This window comes from Acyrthosiphon pisum, chromosome A2 (genome assembly GCF_005508785.2).
Source record: "Acyrthosiphon pisum isolate AL4f chromosome A2, pea_aphid_22Mar2018_4r6ur, whole genome shotgun sequence".
Classification (NCBI taxonomy): Eukaryota; Metazoa; Arthropoda; class Insecta; order Hemiptera; family Aphididae; genus Acyrthosiphon; species Acyrthosiphon pisum.
Window position 1 is genome coordinate 4,556,378 of NC_042495.1, and position 19,035 is coordinate 4,575,412.

Consider the following 19,035-nt stretch of genomic DNA (forward strand, 5'->3'; position numbering starts at 1 on the left):
TAAAATAATGGGACCCAGGGTTTCTCAAGTTATGCGCTTACCTGCAAATGGTAATATTATAAAATACAGGAACGTAATAGTACGCCTGGAGCATTGATTGGTGTAAAAGTTTTGGATGTAACAGTACGTATGGATCAGTGAAAAGGTTAATAAAAGAAAAAATACCATGTAAAATGTTCTACCAATCAAACCGTCTTTATCATTTCTCTCAAATTTTATTAATGACTGTAATACAAACTTAATTGTTTTTTATGTAACATATTGTAGTTAATTATATTAAAAACAAGTACACTTTTACTAGACTAATATTTCTTTAATTGTTTACTTTTTTTGTATGCTATACTTATTATATTGATATTGAGTAAAATAATAATATTGTTTCATTACCATAAATTTTAATTATATTTTATAACATATTAGCGATTTTATTACCTTTCTAGCAATCACAACTGGCCTCAAAGGACGAGGTGCTAAGAGAAAAACATTTGGTGATGGTACAAGTGGATTAGGTAGTGGCAAGAAGGGTAGAAGTGCTGGTGATCAGTCAAATGTCAAATTGCCTGCCCATGGATATCCACTTGAACATCCGTTCAACAAAGATGGCTATAAATATATATTAGCTGAACCAGATCCTCATGCTCCATTTAGACAAGAGTTTGATGAGTCTAATGAGTCTGCTGGAAAATTAATTCCGGGATGGTTATATAGACCCCTTTGTCCAAACCAAGTATTATTGGCATTACATGATCGTGCACCACAGCTCCATATTTCTGAAGACAGGTTATCAGTAACTGGAGAGAAAGGGTACTGTATGGCAAGAGCTACACACAGTAAGTTATGATTGTATATTATTTTTTTTACATAAATTTATACATAAATTTATTTATTGTTAATTGTAAGGTGTTAACAGTGGAAATTGGTATTGGGAGACAACAGTTGAAGATATGCCTGATAATTCTGCTTGCCGTATTGGATGGAGCCAAGAATTCGCAAATGTTCAAGCACCATTAGGATATGATAAATTTGGCTATTCGTGGAGATCTAGGTAATAAACATAATAAAAACTAAATAAAAACCAAAGCTAAATGGTTTTAAATATTTTGAATTAATTTTTAAAGAAAAGGTACAGTGTTCCACGAGAGCCGTGGAAAACATTATAGTAACGGATTTGGTGAAGGTGATACATTAGGCATGATGATATGTCTACCTAACAACGTGATTTCTCTTCCACCGACTCATAAAGATTTGGTATTAAACATTATTTATAAATATTTACAATCTTTAATAATACCTTCCAAAGTAGTACTAAAATATGGTATTTTATATGCTCTTTTAGATATTGATAAAATTCAAAAGCCATTTATATTATGAAGAACAGTCTCAAGATAGTAGTCGTGATGCACTTAAATGCTTGAAACCACTTATTGGGAGCAAAATAATTTATTATAAAAATGGTGAATGTTTTAATGAAAGTGCTGTAGACTTATATGATGGAAAATATTTTCCTACAGTATCTTTGTACAAAAATTGTACACTGTCTTTAAACTTTGGACCCAATTTCAAATACCCACCACCACAAACAGATAGTTTCAAATATAAAGGAGTAAGTAGACTGTACACCATTATTCATTCCACACTACTAAAAAATGACAATGTAACTATAAAAACAAACATTTTTTTCAGATATGGGAAAGGGCTGGTGACGCCATATGTGAACAAACTTTAGCCGATATATCTTTCTTAACAATAAATGAAGGTAAATTAAAATTAAGCGATATATAACAATATGATTTTGTACGAATCAAATGATACAATTTTTTTTTAATTTTATTGTATTTGTGTTTGAAGTTAACCTACAGTTTTATGCTATAAGTAATTTTAATTTATCTTTTCTGTGTATTTTATATAAACATAATTATTTTGTACATAATAAAAATATACAAGAGTAAAAAGTACTACTATTAATCTTCTGTATTCAATCTTATAGTTTACAATTACTAGTGCTGGACATTAGCTTGCCTAATCCGGATCACGGATTTAAATACAGGATCCGTATTGGTGGATTCAATCCGTTTAACCGTAAATCCGGATTCAATCAGTTTTTCGGATTAACGAATTCAATCCGTTCTCCGCATTTACGGATTGAATCTGTAAATCCGAGTAACGGGTTTAATTTATAAAGCTGAATTAATAATTTAAAAATCATGTTTATGAACAATCAACTTAGTACAGACATCATGATATGTATGATAATATAATATAGTATCTACTTTAGCCATCCAGTAATAAACATATAATATATTTGTTTGTTATATTAATTATTAATTCTAATTTAATTCTATATTCTTTTTTTTTATTTCTATGTAAATTTATTATTTATCACATGCATATTCATATTATATCATTATATTTTCCAAAAAGGTGTTTAATACTTTAATGTTGATTTATAATAAAATAAATAAATTACTACCCCATACAATGATGAAAATATAACTAGTAAAAAACTAATTTTTATTTTTAGTTCAGAATCCGGATTGAATTATCTATTTCGGATTCATATCAAAATCAGGATTGTTATCATAATCCGAATAAACAGATTAATAATGGTTGTTTCAATTCGGATACGGATTTATCCGGATTAGATGTCCAGCACTAACAATTACCCAATTATGTATTAGCAAAAACATGTATTTTAAAAATGTAATGCCTCTATATAATATTATCATAGTGAACACTGACAAATCCGAATTATGAATATAACCCTCCAAGGCTGCATAGGAAATTATCATAATTCATAACTTATAATTACAGTAAAAACAGTACTTTTAAAAAAGAAGTTTGAATTGTAATGAAATTTGTCTAAATCATAAAAATGTACACATTATTTTGAAGTTAAAATTCAATTTTTATAGGTAAGACTTGACAAATTAATACAAGGTTCCCTCACAATAGTATTTCATATTGAAACCAAAAAATATATAAACATAATAATTTTTATAGATATTAAAAGTTCAAATTTTGATGAAATTAAATACTAAAAGGAAGAAAATACATTACAGTTATTTTATTTTAATTCAAAAGTATTATTAGTTGGGACTTTAAATTATTACGTATGTTATTATATTTTAGTATTTTACATACCTACATGGTGTCAATTTCAAAATATTTAGATACATTTTAAGGTATAGCCTATTTATACCACAAACCTATTCACACCGTTCTTAGTTATCACACTTAACAATATATAGGCTCAAAACTTAAATAACAATAATACATTTATATTAATATTTTTATACATACTAAAATAATGATTAAAAATTAAATATTGTATATTAATAATATAATTAATCAATTGTTTTCAGCAAAAATTAAATCAATTATTACTGTGTATTACTACAGTCAACTCGCGATATAACGAATTTCAAGGGACCGAGAAAAAAATTTGTTATATCGAAAGTTCGTTACATCGAAATTATATTATACCGCAATATTTTCAAGGGACCGGTAGTTTTATTCGTTATATCAAGATTTTCGTTATATCGCGAGTTGACTGTAATAGTAAAATAAATTACTATATTAGCCTTAAGCAATATAAATATATCTTAAAATATTCTTATTAATACAATATAGGCTGACCTTTATATACAAAATCTTTTTTTTGTATGCAATGATTGATTTAACACGTTAATATTGGCCACTCAAGAAAAATGTTGACGATAATTAGGCCACCCTAATTGTGTAATCCTAGCTACATGACTAAGTTATTGTTTTAAGTAAGTAATGTAAATATACGGAAACAACAAGTGAACGAACACCACTTTAGGCAAAGGGTCTCTAAGGGGATCGCACCTCATGTATTTTAAATACGTTTTAGGTCAATAAGCGGTGGTAAATTACACATAATTTGGAATGTCCTTTTTGATTTTTTTAAACATGTATAAACTCTTTAACAATACATCTATGCTTTGTAGGAAGTAGATTTTAATTTTCAATTTTAAAAGACCTTACATTTAAGATTTTTTTCAAAAATCCCATGAAATAATTGTTTTACATTTGTATTTATTTTGGGCACATCTGATTTTGAATCAAAAAAGTGATTTCTAAAGATCATAGTCTAGAAGCTTATAATTTCAACCATTTTTCAATATTACAATCGAACTTCAGGAAGTATGTTTAATTAGTAATTTACTACCGCTTTTAGTAGTTTTTATAGTAATGCAAACAAGAATATTTTCATTTTTCGCTATGTATTGACATATGCGAGAGTTCCATCAGGCGTCGGTTGCCCGACGTGTTATTACAGCGATACTCGGAAACACACACTAATGTTCATTTACCACTTATACATAGACATAGCCCAAATGTTTATGTCATGTAAATTACCAAAATATTATTCTTTAAAACATGATCCGCTGGAGCCCCCCTTAATATATAGAGTTGAGTTCCGGCTACAGTAATACTACTAATATTAAAATTTTATTTATTTATCACTATATTAGTTAAAACATATCTAAGGGTGATTATTGTATATTTTAAATTATGACATATTGTAATATTATGATAACTATCTACATTTATATAATATAATAGACAGTAAAAGCATTTTAAATTCGAAAAGTATTAATTATTTTAAATACCTGTTTTATATGAGGACTTTTTAATAGGTTATCTACATACCAATAATATTAATTTATTTTTGAAAAATTAGGTATTGAATGTGGTTTTTTTTCTAGATTATAGTATAGGTAGTATAATAAGTTGAAGTATAACTAAATTAAGAAAATCACTTATAAGACTTAGCCTACAGTAGCTGGTAACATCCTGATAGTTTTTAATTAAATATCAGTAATTAACAAGTAAGTTAAATAAGAGCACTTTTTATAATATTTTGTGACCGTTGAGGAAAACATGAAGTTAATCCAAGCCATAACTTTTGCAAACTTATTAACAACATTCTATACAAGTAAATCACTCAACTTCTCATTTAATATAAAACTCTTCGCATTTATATAACATTGTTTTCGACTACAAAATAAAATATACTGCTTAGGTGCTTTAATTGTTCTTGGTTTATTTTGTATTTTTGAACAAGTGGTGATACGCATATTCCACAGATGTGGTTTCCCCTTATAGTGCCTAGGCTATTGAATTATCTTCCAAGTCTTAATTTCTTGTTCAAGAACACCAGTTGTTTCTATATGATTTTCAACTAATTGTTGCCCATTTTTTATTAAATACAATAATTGAATTTAACTTATGATTTTGATCTTTTAGTTCCAGATGATCACCCAGATGGCCAGATCATATTTTAACATAAATATGTTTTTGGGCTGGCTACAATTTTTGTGAAAACGATTTTCGTAACGCTTAAACTTTTATTATTTTTACCATGGTAACTCTTCCTTCAAAAACACATTAATTATGATTTAAAGAATTTCCCTGCAGGGCAACTGAATTTAAAAAAAAAAATGAATATGAATAAAAAAATATGATTTAAGATTTATTAAATATTTTTATTTTTTTATTAAATATTTTTTATTTTTTAGTCAAATAAAAAATTGTAATCGGTAGATTTTACCATACAATCGGAAGAATACCTTATTGCAACTGGTGCCTTTTATCACCAGACAGTCCCGCATATTATACATAATAATACATAGATCCGATGCCAGTCCATTATATCTTAGTCTGCAAGTCTGAGATTAACACCGCAACGGCAGACACTACGCTACACCCGTACGAAAATTATAACAAAAAATATAACATGGATATAATTATATAAATTAAGTGCACGAAGTGATTGTATTGAATGTTATTTCTGGAAACTAATAACTAATATTTGTTTACATTCAAGACCAAAATGAGTAAAAAATGAGTGATAGAATAATTAAAAATTTCGAGTTGCTTTGATCCGATTTTAAATTTAACATTTTAATGCAGTAATAAAAAAATAAAATAAATAATTATTGTCAAATATAAAAAAGGTGTGTAAGTGGATGTCGCTCTGCTGTACAGTAAATTACAAGTGGGTCACTGTATAATGTATGGTATTAAATTTGAATTCAATGATATAATATCATTGTTTAAGAAAAACGATTCTGAGCGGAGACGGTATGTCAGTCTAGGTATAAGACATAATATTATATATGGTATTAAAAAAAAATTGACCTATAATAGGTACTTATAATAAATTCCAAATTAATCATATCACAATATCCATTAGGTACTTATAACGCGTTATACATCAACAACAAACCGTGATACTATCATAAATATATAATAGTATACTTAAGCAGTTTCAAGTATACCAGCTACGAAATATATTATACAATCACAACAAAATAACTAAAATAGTTATTCCAAGTTTTTAATATGTAATTTCGTCCAAATTTGAACTTAAAATGACTATTAAAATAAACTGTGTAAATGTATTTTAGATTCTGAGTGAAACGATTTTACAATGATGTGTGTTTTTTTTTTTCTTATTTTTTTTTTGTGTCTGTCATCACCTTTTAGGACAGTAAATTGTACTTGGATTTTCTTTAACAGTACCTTTTCTGATAAGAAAATGAATCTAGTTGGTACTTTGGGGGTCAAAAGTTCATCAAATTTTTCCAATAGTTTTCAAAAGCGCCGTGAAAAACAAAAGAAAAATTAAGGAAAAACGGGAATTTTTACGCAAAATCTGTTTTCGAGGAAATTGATTTTGGTTTTTGGTGTAACTTTAAAACGAATGACTGTAGATACATGAAATTTTCCCTGGTTGTTTATATTTCCATTTTCTATACATGATACATTTTTCAAAATATTTTGATTTGTTTTGAGCTGTTTACGGACAATTCCAGTTTCCAATTTAATAAGTTTTTTTTTCTATGAATGTCAATAAAACTTTATTTGTTGAGTAAAAATACTTGAAAATTTAATACAAGGCTCCTACTATATTGTTACAATGACATTTGAAAAATATTAAAAATCCTTAGTCACAGTTTTTTTTTTTAGCATTTAATGTTCAAACATTGACAAAATATGGAAAAATCACGAAAATTACCTAATTATGTTGAGTTTATTATAATAATATAATACTTTATAATTTCGGTTTTAGGTGTTTAGGGTTATATACGTCATCAAAATCAATCGGTTTATATGGGTTTACGGTTTTGATAATTTTTAAGGGGTTTTTAAGGGTTTTGGCTAAACGGGTGCAAAGCCTTGCAAAAAACCTTATGAACGGTTTTTAAACGATTAACGGTTATCATAGTGTTTGAAATATCTTTAAAGAAACGGTTACCGGTTACCAAAATATCAAAATTAAACGATAACCGGTTACAGGTTTTCAAAAATTTTCAAGCCGATTACCGACTTTATTGATAACGGTTTTAAGCCCTGGACTTAAAGGAATAGTGTTAAAATCTGTTTATTGGAAAATATACAATAAAATAAATACACATTATCACAATGGTATTTATGCCGGATTCACGGGGATTGTGGCCAACATCCTAGCCACAATCCACGCATCCTGGCCTTGCGTGTGATCGACTGTCCGCAACGTAAAATTTGTCTGTTGGCGTGTCAGCTGCCGCGCTTTGTCACCAACTGTGAGCGCGTACTCAGAGTGCGTCTTGAACGCGGACCCGTCCATGACCACCGTGACAGGCAGTCCGGTCCGTTTCAGCACGGCTGACAGCCCAGCAGCGATCAGGTTTGCAGACCGTCTGGTGACGCACCGGCACGCGTACCGGAACAGCTCGCAGTCCATGTCTGACGGGTCAGTCACATTCAGCACCCCATTCAGGACAGCCCGGACGCCATCATACGACGGACCTTTGTCTGACTCGACCAGCCACAAGTGTTTGGCTTTGAGCGCATACTCTGTGTTCATGGCGGTTGTAGTTCTACCTCCAAACATCGCCTGGTTGGAGACTATCTCCAAAACCGCCTCACGCACCAACTCGGCCATATACATGCCTGCAATAATAATGGACCGTAGACGACCGACCGACCGCGGTGACTATGACATTATTATTATTATTAATATTATAAATTGTTATATTCAGCTTGGGCTTGGGGAGTTCATGATTTTTTTTCAATATAATGTATAAAGCTAATACCCGTGTCGCCAATAAATTTAAAAAAAAAACTTGCAGAAGATGAAGTAAATGATAATAATAAAATAATATTTTTTTTTCGAGTTAATTGAGGGACGGAGGAGGAACCGCGTTATCATTACTTCTCCTCCGGCCAATAAATATCTAAATTTAAAATAAACTTATTATAATAATCTGGAAATCCCAAAAAATAATAATAACCCTAAGGTTTGAGCACGACTCATACAATTTTATAGAATTTAAAAACTATAATAATAATATATTTCTTTTCAGAATAATATTATGTATTGATGGGATAGACCTATGCGCATAAGACAATAATATAATAATAATAATAATAATAACAACAACCACAATAACAATAATAATGTAATATCGCAATGGCGATAATGGGGTTAGAGTAAACACAACTCGCCTGAAGTCATTTTTTCGTAAATTTGCTTGCCGGGATTTTGGGATCGGGAGTCGAGCCGATGGTCATACTCCGTCAACAGGTGGTCGAGCGCGCCGTCCTCACCGAAAGCACCCCATTCGGTGTTGATGACGGTGCGGCCGAATTCTGACACGTAACAGCAGTTGCAGCCGTCGTCCACGACGAGCGCGGCACGTGTATCCGGCCTGTCCGCTGCACTGTGCATCATGGCCACACACGCGTCGTTGAGCACGACCACAGGACCCACTACCACGTCAGCCCGGGCCGCGGCCGCCCGCCACTCGGCCGCCACGTCCCGACTCATTGCGTCCGCACAGTCGAACCCCTTGGTCCACCGGCACAGGCTGGCCGCACCACCCAGGGCCCCGGCATGCCAGACTGGGAACCCGAACGTCAACGCCAGTGGCACCCCGGCCTGCCTCATGTGAAACTCGTCAGCGAACTCGGCCAGTCCACTAACCAGGTGGTCGAACAGATTGGCCACCTTGCCGGTCATCAGAGTGCTGGGCGTCAGTGGGTGCTCACGCGACCTGATCCGCACGTCATGCGCACCTAGCAGGGTCGTCAACCGCGTGCGGAACCTGTCGCCGTGGCACAGATCCAGGCTCAAAAACTTGTTGACGACCGTATCGGTAGCCGCGGGTGGTGACGGACGCGGTACGCGTGTGTCCCAGCACCTTATTGTGGCCAGCGTGTCCGGCTGTCCGTTGCGCCACAAACCCGCGTCCATGGCGTCCGACATGCGGCGTGCCACAACTGTCAGCTCGTCGTCGCACACTTCGAACTTCCGGCCAACTTGCTCGGCGTTTAGTCGCATCCGGAACATCTCTAAATAATTGCTCGTAAAATTGCTCGTAAGCCTCCGGAAGTTGCTCAAGTGGCCTAGAACGTGACAAAAATTTCGGGTAGCGGAAGTGATCGATAACATTCTGCACAGTGTTTTGTTAGTGTTCGTTTTTTTTAATATTGATTGAAATTTTAGTTCATACGTATTTAGTGCGTTGTAAAAGTTTAATGTTATTATAATATGTTTATTTATTTGTTTTTTTGTTTATTCAGGTTTGTCCAATGTCGTCGTTTCCAACGAATTACCAATCATATGTGTTAGCATTATACAGTGTGTTACACAGTGCTACGCGTCCAAGTCTTAACAAACTTTATTTAAAAAAATATGAATTCAAAAACAAGTTTCAAAAAATTATTAGTTTATAAATAGATTGCAATACTTTTACTCTTCTTTTAGATTCACTTAAAATCCAAATTGTAATGATAGTCGTCTAGTTTTTAATTAGAATTAATTTCTAATTTACAGAGTGATGTAATGTTAAAAAAACAATCCCTTATTTTTTATAATAGTTGGGTATAATCAGTACTGTGTAGCGTAAGCCCGCGTACAGTTGACGATAACAGGACAGGATGAGTCGTAGTTGATTACAAAATTCAATACGCTCGACGCTTAATTGTATTTCCACTGTTTATTTAATAATTGCACAATGACGTTAAACTTCTGATTATACTATGTCAATATGATATAAAATACTCGGATCGACGAATGCTACTAGCTGTCAGAAAATATACTATTCACTCAAATATTTTCTTAAGTCCAAATTATTAATTTTAAAAGATGGTCTGGCTTGACTGGCTTGGAGGGGCTCGTACTAACTATCTGAAATCACGTCTGAAAAATGGACCATTCAGGGCTCACTTATATAGTGCGTGCTTATCCCTCCACTTTACTAATTGACCCTTACAAATAGTGCTGACGCTCTCGCGGTCCGTGTGGTCGATGCCCCGAATTAGTATTCGCTATACCTAACCTTCCTGCATGTGTGGCCGTGGATTTGCAACTGTATCTTTTTAGCTGACCTATTCTATGATAAACGCGGGGTTTTATTAATCATGTAGTCTTGTCATAGTGACAAATTAGACTATTAAGATCTTCTAAGCCCAAGAACCTTTCCATTGTACCTACATATTTTACTCTTGCATCATAATTTCTACGGTTAACCCATTTGCCATATATGGTCTATGCTGACCTGTTATAATTGTTAATAATAACTATTGCTTTCCCTGCAGGGTTTAGTCGTAATGGAGTAGGGTCAAATGGTCCATACGTAGTATAGTTGTATGAATTAATATTGGACACAATGTAAATAAAGCAAATTATTAAAACGTTTTAAAATACCCTTTACTAATTATTTTGACGCTCTACGATTTAAAATTGAAACGAACAAATGAGTCAAATGAGGTAATCGTATCTTTTTAGATATAAATTGTGACACCATGAACTTGACCCACCCACTTTACCCAATCAACTCCAAAGGTATGCCAACAAATAGGTAGTGAATAATTAGCAAGTATGCTGTTAGTTTTAAAAATTAGCAAGTCATTTTCACATTTTATATGATTGATATTTAATTAGGTGGGCCAAATTCAGGTAGCCCACCCACTTTATCCAATTCACTCCTAAACTATACCAATATAAAATTACAGAAGTGCCCACTATTACTTTTTGACTTTTATACATATGTTGACGCGTTTTCATTTAAAATCGAAATAAATGTATATAAGGTTGGATGATGAAACCGTGCCTTTTTAGATAATATGATCTATAAATACTAAATAATTATATCCAAATACTAATTGCTATTTATCAAAAATGATAAAACGTATGAACTTGACATCTTGAACAGTGGTTCCTCAAATGCTCTAGATGTGCAATAAGAAGGGATTTTAAAGATATAGACTCACACAAGATTTTTGTTTTGACAAACGGAAATACAATATTATTTGTGTACCTACTTATATGTTTAGTTGCCGTTGATTACAGAAAATAAAATAGTTATTATGATTGCAATGATTGGATTTAATTTTCAAAATGTATTATTTATTTTATAACTGTCGTGGAAACTTGATATCAATATTATAGTTGGTGGGGAGTTCTTTGTAAAAACCTTAATTTTCTAATTCACAACTTTGGAAAATAGACTCTTTCGAAATAAAAAAAAAGATCTTAATTTTATTTATTTTTCCTTTTATTTATCTTTTCTATCACAAATTAAAAGTATTTTTTTTACGTATAACAACGTTCTTTGATTTTAAATCAATATGAACACAGGGTTTGATGAAGAAACCGCACTCGTAGGCCATTGAAAAATCGGAGTGCGATATACATGTATATGTCCTTTAAAGCAGTGATCTTCAACCGGTGGGTCACGTAAGCTTTAAAATTGGGTCGCGATAAGTCTTCTTTTTAAAATAAAAAATAAGTTTAATAGATGAAATAAATAAAAATGCAGTTTATATAATCTATATATTCTATAATATAATGGATATCAAATCACAGTATATTCAGTGCATTCAGTTATAATAGGTATTACTATTCAATGTAGGCATTAAGCAATTTTAACTTTGTTTTTGTTTTTCTACAAAGCTTACGTGGGTCGCGAAAAATGTGGGCCTAAAAAAGTGGGTCGCGAGTACAAAAAGGTTGAAGACCACTGCTTTATAGTAGGTTATTAATACAGTTCAATGCGAATTAATTGTCTTAGCCTTTAGATATTTTATGTTTATTAAAGGATGTAAATTCTATAGAAGTAGTTTTGCTTATTGCCTACCGACTACCTAAGAACTTTTTAATACTTGTGTAGGCTTTATGATTGGATTTTTGGATCTACGTGACACTGAGGTCAAAAGTAAATAGTTCTCAGTACTTTTCATAATAACTGGTGTGGGTACAAGTGTACAACAATTGGTCTAAAGTTTGAAAATACAAGATCTAAAATAAAGTTGTTATTAGGTATATCAAATTTTAAAATATTTTAAATACATAGTCACGATTTTTTTATAAGCATTTGAAGTTAAAATGTTGACAAATATAAACATTGAAGATTGAATACTTTATGACCCAACTCAGAGATGAAACGATTCTTCTTCAATTCCTCGAAGAGGTTAATATATTATTATGTAAGCACACATAGATTTTTTTTTTTTTATTGATCTTTAAGCCCGGCGACTGGCCATTAGCTGATTGTGGGGTTTTATAATTGTAGGTGGTAGGGTTTTTACACGTGTGTGATGAGTTTGACAGCATTTTTGATTGGGCACCCGTGTCCCGTAGGTATCTGCCATGCCCGGGTGGGGGATGGCGACACTTGTTCTTCGGACACCGTGACTTGTCCGAAGAAAAATGCCGCCTGTGGCCAAGGAATCGAACTCGGGTCGGCTGCGTAGTCCGCTCGGCCACTCCGTCCCCCGCACACATAGATTATATCAAATGTTACAATAATTTAAACCGCATTCATATTTAAAATATATTGTATAAAACTTTAATTGTTATGTATATGTTAGAAACGCCAATAACCTAAAAGCAGTTGAGACATATAAACAAATAAATAATAAAAAAAAACGGATCGGCTACAAACTTCATATGCGTTTTTTCGTTGTCCAGGAAATATCCTATATTATGTATTATTATATTTATTACGATTGATAATTTTCGTCGTCAATATTGTTTTAGTTTCGTACGAATTATTCTCTGGTACAAAAAAAGTTTAGTGTCACTTTATAACAATATTATAAATAACAGTTCAATAATGTAAGCATACATTTGTTTATAAAATGCAATTTTAAAACAGTTAAAATTCATTTGAATTTGAAAATGATTTGAACGAGAACCAACGGTACTATTGATGTGGGCGACTCGCTATACAACTACGGATATCATGAATGTACTTTCAGAAGACTTACGATTGGCGGTAATATCTCAATATTCACATAGAATCATCGTTAAGAACCAATAAATTCGATTTTAGGAGTGATGAATGTATTGGTTTTACAATGGTGTGTTTTTAAAATATATTTTTTAGTTTTTATATCAAAAAATTTTCAAAATGAACAATAAATTGTAGAGAAATGTATTTTTCACCAAATATTTGTAATATATTTTTCAAGACATAATATGTAAAATTTTAAAAATATATTGGATCTAATTAGAGATAAGTGTATTATGAGCTAATAGCTAATTGTTTTATATAACAGATAAAAAATAACGAAAATACATACTGGTGCCTAACTATTTATTTTAAGCTTTTTAACTTAAAATGTTTAGTTACCTACTTACCTAATTAAGTTAAATTACATATTGAAGGAAAAAAATAACGATTTGAGTAAATAAGTATACCGATTACCGATTAAAAAAATAATATTCGTGGGGATTGGATAATATTATGTGCTTTACCTAAGAAGTATAATAATTAATAAATAATGATAAAATTAAAAAATGTTATCGTGCTTACTTTACTATGTGCAATATTAAACAAAAAGAAACTTAGATATTTAAAAATGAAAAGTCAAAGTGATCAATAAGCGATTATTTTATATTGTATTTGTATGCAAATGTCAAATATAAATAATATTTATTATCCATCAGGGAGACCAATGTGAAAATAAAATTAATATCTATTTTTCAAATTTTTAAGTGCCTTTATTTTAACCTCGAATGATATCGTATTATTGTATATGGGACTTTTTTATAGCCAAGTTCGTTTGCCATAGCCAAAATTCTAAGAACCAAGTATGGTGTCTTTTTGCACGTGCCGAATTACCAAACTTAATTTACTTTGAATTCATATTACCTATTTCTTTATACCACGTAAATACTAAATACTTTCGTAACATTCGCTCGTTGAGTAAAAATAGTAAAATACAGACAAATATTATTAGAGATAAATTATCTAATGTTTTCAGAGAATACCACCGGAGACGTCATATTCGGATATTCCTATGAAAAATAGACCCAAAACAGTTGAAATGGTTAAGAATTTATGAAACTGTACCATTGTCTTTGGACCACGCTAAATAAGCGAATTTTATACGAAAATGGAAAATCAGTTTTTTCCCGAACAGTGTATTAAATAGCTTAGGTCTTATTTTTTGATTTTGAGAGGATTGTTCAATGTATTGACTTTACAATTATAGGTGTTATTATTTTAATTTTATTTTTTGTGACATACCTTTTAGAGCTTAAGGGAAATAAGAATGATTCAATTTTCAACTTTGAGGGTGGTTTCTTGTAGCAAATTAACTCTAGTTGATACTTCAGGGCAACACATTTGCCACTGCATGTACTTTTTGAAATAACCAGGAAAAACAAAAAAAAACAATTGTGAAAAACCTGGTTTTGTAACTCAAAAACAAAAAACCACAGATACTTGAAATGTTCAAATGTTTAAAGAATAATTTTCAAAATATTTTGATTCTTTTTAAACTGTTTATTGAAATTTTTAATATCAAATTTTTAAATTTTTTTCAAAATTTTGTTTAATATAAATGTTGATAGTAAAAATGTTCGCTTGTACAAAAAAAAAATGTTATACAAAATTCCTCGTACCTACGTTGTTCATATACCAATTAAAAAATATAAAAAGTACGGTCACAATATTTTTTTTGCAAGTTTGAAAAATTAGAATTTTCATAAAATTCGTCAAAATCAGAAAAAATGCAAATTATTTTATAGTTTAAAATGAAAAAATATTTTTTTTAGAAATAACATTTATTTTACTATTAATGTTACATTATTTATTTATTCCATTTTTAATTTAAATTTCCCAGTAATTTTTAAAAGCGCCAAGAAAAACCAAAGAAAAAATAAGGAAAAACGGGAATTTTTACGCAAAATCGATTTTTCACAAAATTGAATTTGGTTTTTGGTGTAACTTTAAAAAAAATGACCGTAAATACATGAAATTTTAACTGAATGTTTATATTAGCATTTTCTATACACCATAACATTTTAAAAATATTTTGATTTATTTTGAGCTCTTTACGGACATTTAAAGTTCAAAAAATGACAAAATATGGAAAAATCACGAAAATTTGCAAATTATTTCGAGTTAGAAATTGATAAAAATTTTTCTTTTTAAATCTAAGATATGAAAATGTAATACAAGATTCCTTATAAGATTATCTTATTAACCTTTATCAAACAAAAAATATCTATAAGAAAGTCAAATTAAATTTTTATGATCGTTTGAAATTCAAATTTTTACATTGGATATTCGCTCGATTTCTCATGTGACAAAATTCTTATTTTATTGTAATTAAAAAACGAATGACTGTAGATATTTGAAAATTTTACTAAATGTTTATATTAGCATTTCCTATACACCATACAATTTTGAAAATATTTTGACTTATTTTGAGCTCTTTACGGACATTGTCAGTTTTCATTTTTTTTTAGTTTTTTTTCTAAAAATATCAATACAATTTTATTTGTTGATTAAAAAAGCTTGAAAATTTAATAAAAGGCTCCTAGTATATTGTTTCAAAAGCAGATGAAAAATATTAAAAATCCTTAGTCACAGTTTTTTTTTATAAGCATTCAAAGTTCAAAAATTGACAAAATATGGAAAAATCACGAAAATTAGCAAATTATTTTGAGTTAAGAATTCTGAAAAATTTTTCTTTTTAAATGATTTTAAAATGTAATACAAGATTCCTTATAAGATTATCTACCTTTATCAAACAAAAAATATCTATAAGAAAGTCAAATTAAATTTTTATGATCGTTTGAAATTCAAATTTTTACAACATTGGATATTCACTCGATTTCTCATGTAGTGATTTCCTTATTTTGTTGTAATTCAAAAACGAATAACTGTAGATACATGAAAATTTTACTGAATGTTTATATTAGCATTTTCTATATGCGATAAAATTTTGAAAATAATTTGACTCTTTTTGAGCTGTGTACAGAAGACATTTTCAGTTTTCAATTTTTTTAGTTTTTTTTTTCTATAAACATCAATAAAGTTTTATCTGTTGGGCCAAAAAGTGTAAAAATTTAATACAAAGCTCCTGATATATTGTTACAATATCAGTTGAAAAACATTAAAAATACATAGGCACAATTTTTTTTTTATAAGCATTTAAAGATCGAATTTTGACAAAATTTATCAAATTTTAATTTGAATAATTATTTCGTAGTTAAAAATGTATAAAATGTTCAACTTTTGTATCTAAGAATTTAAAATTTAAAACAAGATTCCACGTAAGTAATTAATTCTGTTACCAAAAAATCTAAAAAATATATTTACACAGTTTATTTTTATAGTCATTTTAAGTTCAAATTTGGACGAAATTACATATTAAAAACCTGGAATAATTATTTTAGTTATTTTGTTGTGATTGTATAATATATTTCGTGGGTATACTTGAAACTTCTTAAGTATACTATTATATATCTATGATAGTATCACGGTTTGTTGATGTATAACGCGTTATAAGTACCTAATGGATATTGTGATATGACTAATTTAGAATTTATTATAGGTACCTATTATAGGTCAATTTTTTTTTAATACCATATATAATATTATGTCTTATACCTAGACTGACATACCGTCTCCGCTCAAAATCGTTTTCTTATACAATGATATTATATCATTGAATTCAAATTTAATACCATCCATTATACAGTGACCCACTTGTAATTTACTGTACAACAGAGCGACATCCACTTACCCACCTTTTTTTTAACGTTAAATATTGAACAATTTTTACAGTATCAAATACAAATAGATGATGAGAGACTACACGAAAATAAAAAAACACTTTCTTTTTAAAACCTCCGTATTCATTGCTCCACTCAGAATCTAAAGATAAAGATCGTATATTACAATTAATAAATAAAGTCTATTATTAAAAGTCAGTACCTACAATAAGTGATTTCTGTATTTATATTTGCCAATCATATCACATTGATAACCTCCACACCTCGTTATAATATGGTGGTATATATTATGCAGATTATATTATATTCTGCATAAAACACTTGGGAATGTATTATAGTTATATCACAATAGATGTTTTGGAAATGTTGAGTTTTGTTTCATGATTTAAATCTATAATTAATTAAATGCGTTATCTATATATTATAAAGCAGAAATATTGAATCAGAAAAATTAAATTTCAATAAAAACCCTCATTCTTAAAATGTAAATATTTGTATTCGCTAGTAATAAGTAATAACTATATCGGTGACTATATAGGTACTATATTATACATTTATTCTATATAGGTGAAATTTGGGTTGCATTGTTGTGATAAGTATAGATACAGTTTTAAGGCACCCTCATAATTTATGGCTAATTAGTTCTTATTTTATTTTAAATTTTAATAAATTATTAAATTTGTAACTGAGGGCATTGGGGAATGAAGTTGCTTATTGTGTAATCCATGATCATATTATGATATTAACTGAAAAAATAGAGGGCTCCAGCCACTCCCAGTTTTTCATTGATATTGTTTCATTGATTGTAAAGATCATATACTAGATGGTTTGATGGCTGAATTATTTTTTAAGTACCTAAGTATAGGTAAATGTAGATGCAACAATAAAGATTTCTAATTTTTAGGTTATTAATTGTACTATTGAACATTCCTATGTTTTTATATTAAATTGTATATAATTTTGAAGAATAGATCATAGATGTCTCAATTAACCTCTAAAAGTTTAAATTGCGTTACGATAAAATGAATACAAACTGTACAGTTCCCATTAGGTTTTAAAAATAAGAAATAACAAGATTTGTGATCATGATTCTAATCTAAAATGTGTTAAACCGTGCACTTATAGTACTAATATGTACACTGTACATTTTATTATAAATATATCAGTACAATTTAACCGATTTAAATCATTTTAAAAATAATTTATGGAAGAAAATATGAATAAATTGCAATTTATTTATATTTCTATTTTCTATTTGTTTTCATTTGTTACGTAGCACAAGAGACACATTTTATAGGAGTATAGATTAACTATTAGGTACCTATAAACCTATATACCTAATTTGATGAATAACGGGCATGACTGCAGCGCTATAATACATAGAAAAAAATAGCTTAAAATATAATAAAATATTATGATTGATATAAAGGTAAATAGATTACAAGTTAGTCACTGTAATGGATGGTGTTAATTTTGAATTCAATGATATACTATTATATCATTGTATAATGTATATACGAAATACGATTCTGAGCTAAGACGGTTAGTCAGCCTATGATATTACTTATAAAAGTATATTTGATGATACAATTGTGAATAAAGTAATTTATTTACCTATTTACGTGGGACCTTGTTTTAAATTTTAAATCCTTAGCTATAAAAGTTGAACATTTTACAAATTTTTACTAAAAAATAATTTTAAAATTTAAAATTTGATACATTTTAGAAAAATTTGAACTTAAAATGCTTATACAATTATTGTGCATATGTAGGTATTTTTACTATTTTTCAACTACTATTGTAAATTTGTAACAATTTATATCTGGCGCCTATTGTATTACATTTTCAAGATTTTTGAACCAACAAATATAATTTTATTGACAATTATAGAAAAAACGACAAAAATTGAAAATGTTCGTTAACAAGTCAAAATATATTTTTTAAAATGTTATCAACTATGGGAATTGATAAAATAAAACATATGG

General features: G+C 29.6%; 2 protein-coding genes across 2 annotated transcripts; one reads left to right on the forward strand and one right to left on the reverse strand.

The window, feature by feature from the left end:
- Positions 1-440: 440 nt before the first annotated feature.
- LOC100158682 (set1/Ash2 histone methyltransferase complex subunit ASH2) lies at positions 441-1,965 on the forward strand (the record flags this gene model as incomplete). Its single annotated transcript, XM_008189797.1, is given in 5 exon segments — positions 441-830; positions 901-1,045; positions 1,119-1,248; positions 1,337-1,603; positions 1,684-1,965. Coding segments are annotated over 5 exon segments (1,031 nt in total), but the record flags the coding sequence as incomplete, so codon positions are not given.
- A 5,424-nt stretch (positions 1,966-7,389) lies between these two features.
- LOC103310688 (glucokinase) lies at positions 7,390-11,379 on the reverse strand. Its single transcript, XM_008189798.3, has 2 exons — positions 8,521-11,379; positions 7,390-7,965 (listed from the first exon to the last, which is right to left on the reverse strand). Exons 1-2 carry the CDS (start codon positions 9,464-9,466, stop codon positions 7,463-7,465), a joined length of 1,449 nt encoding a protein of 482 aa, XP_008188020.1. The 5' UTR covers positions 9,467-11,379; the 3' UTR covers positions 7,390-7,462.
- Positions 11,380-19,035: the final 7,656 nt, after the last annotated feature.

Bases quoted from the DNA above. Each gene is read 5' to 3' on its own strand.
- LOC103310688 (XM_008189798.3), bottom strand. From the start codon at position 9,466: ATGTTATCGATCACTTCCGCTACCCGAAATTTTTGTCACGTTCTAGGC. The intron at 7,966-8,520 runs GCGAGTTGTGTT...TTATTATTGCAG, and splicing joins TTACGAAAAAATGACTTCAG to GCATGTATATGGCCGAGTTG.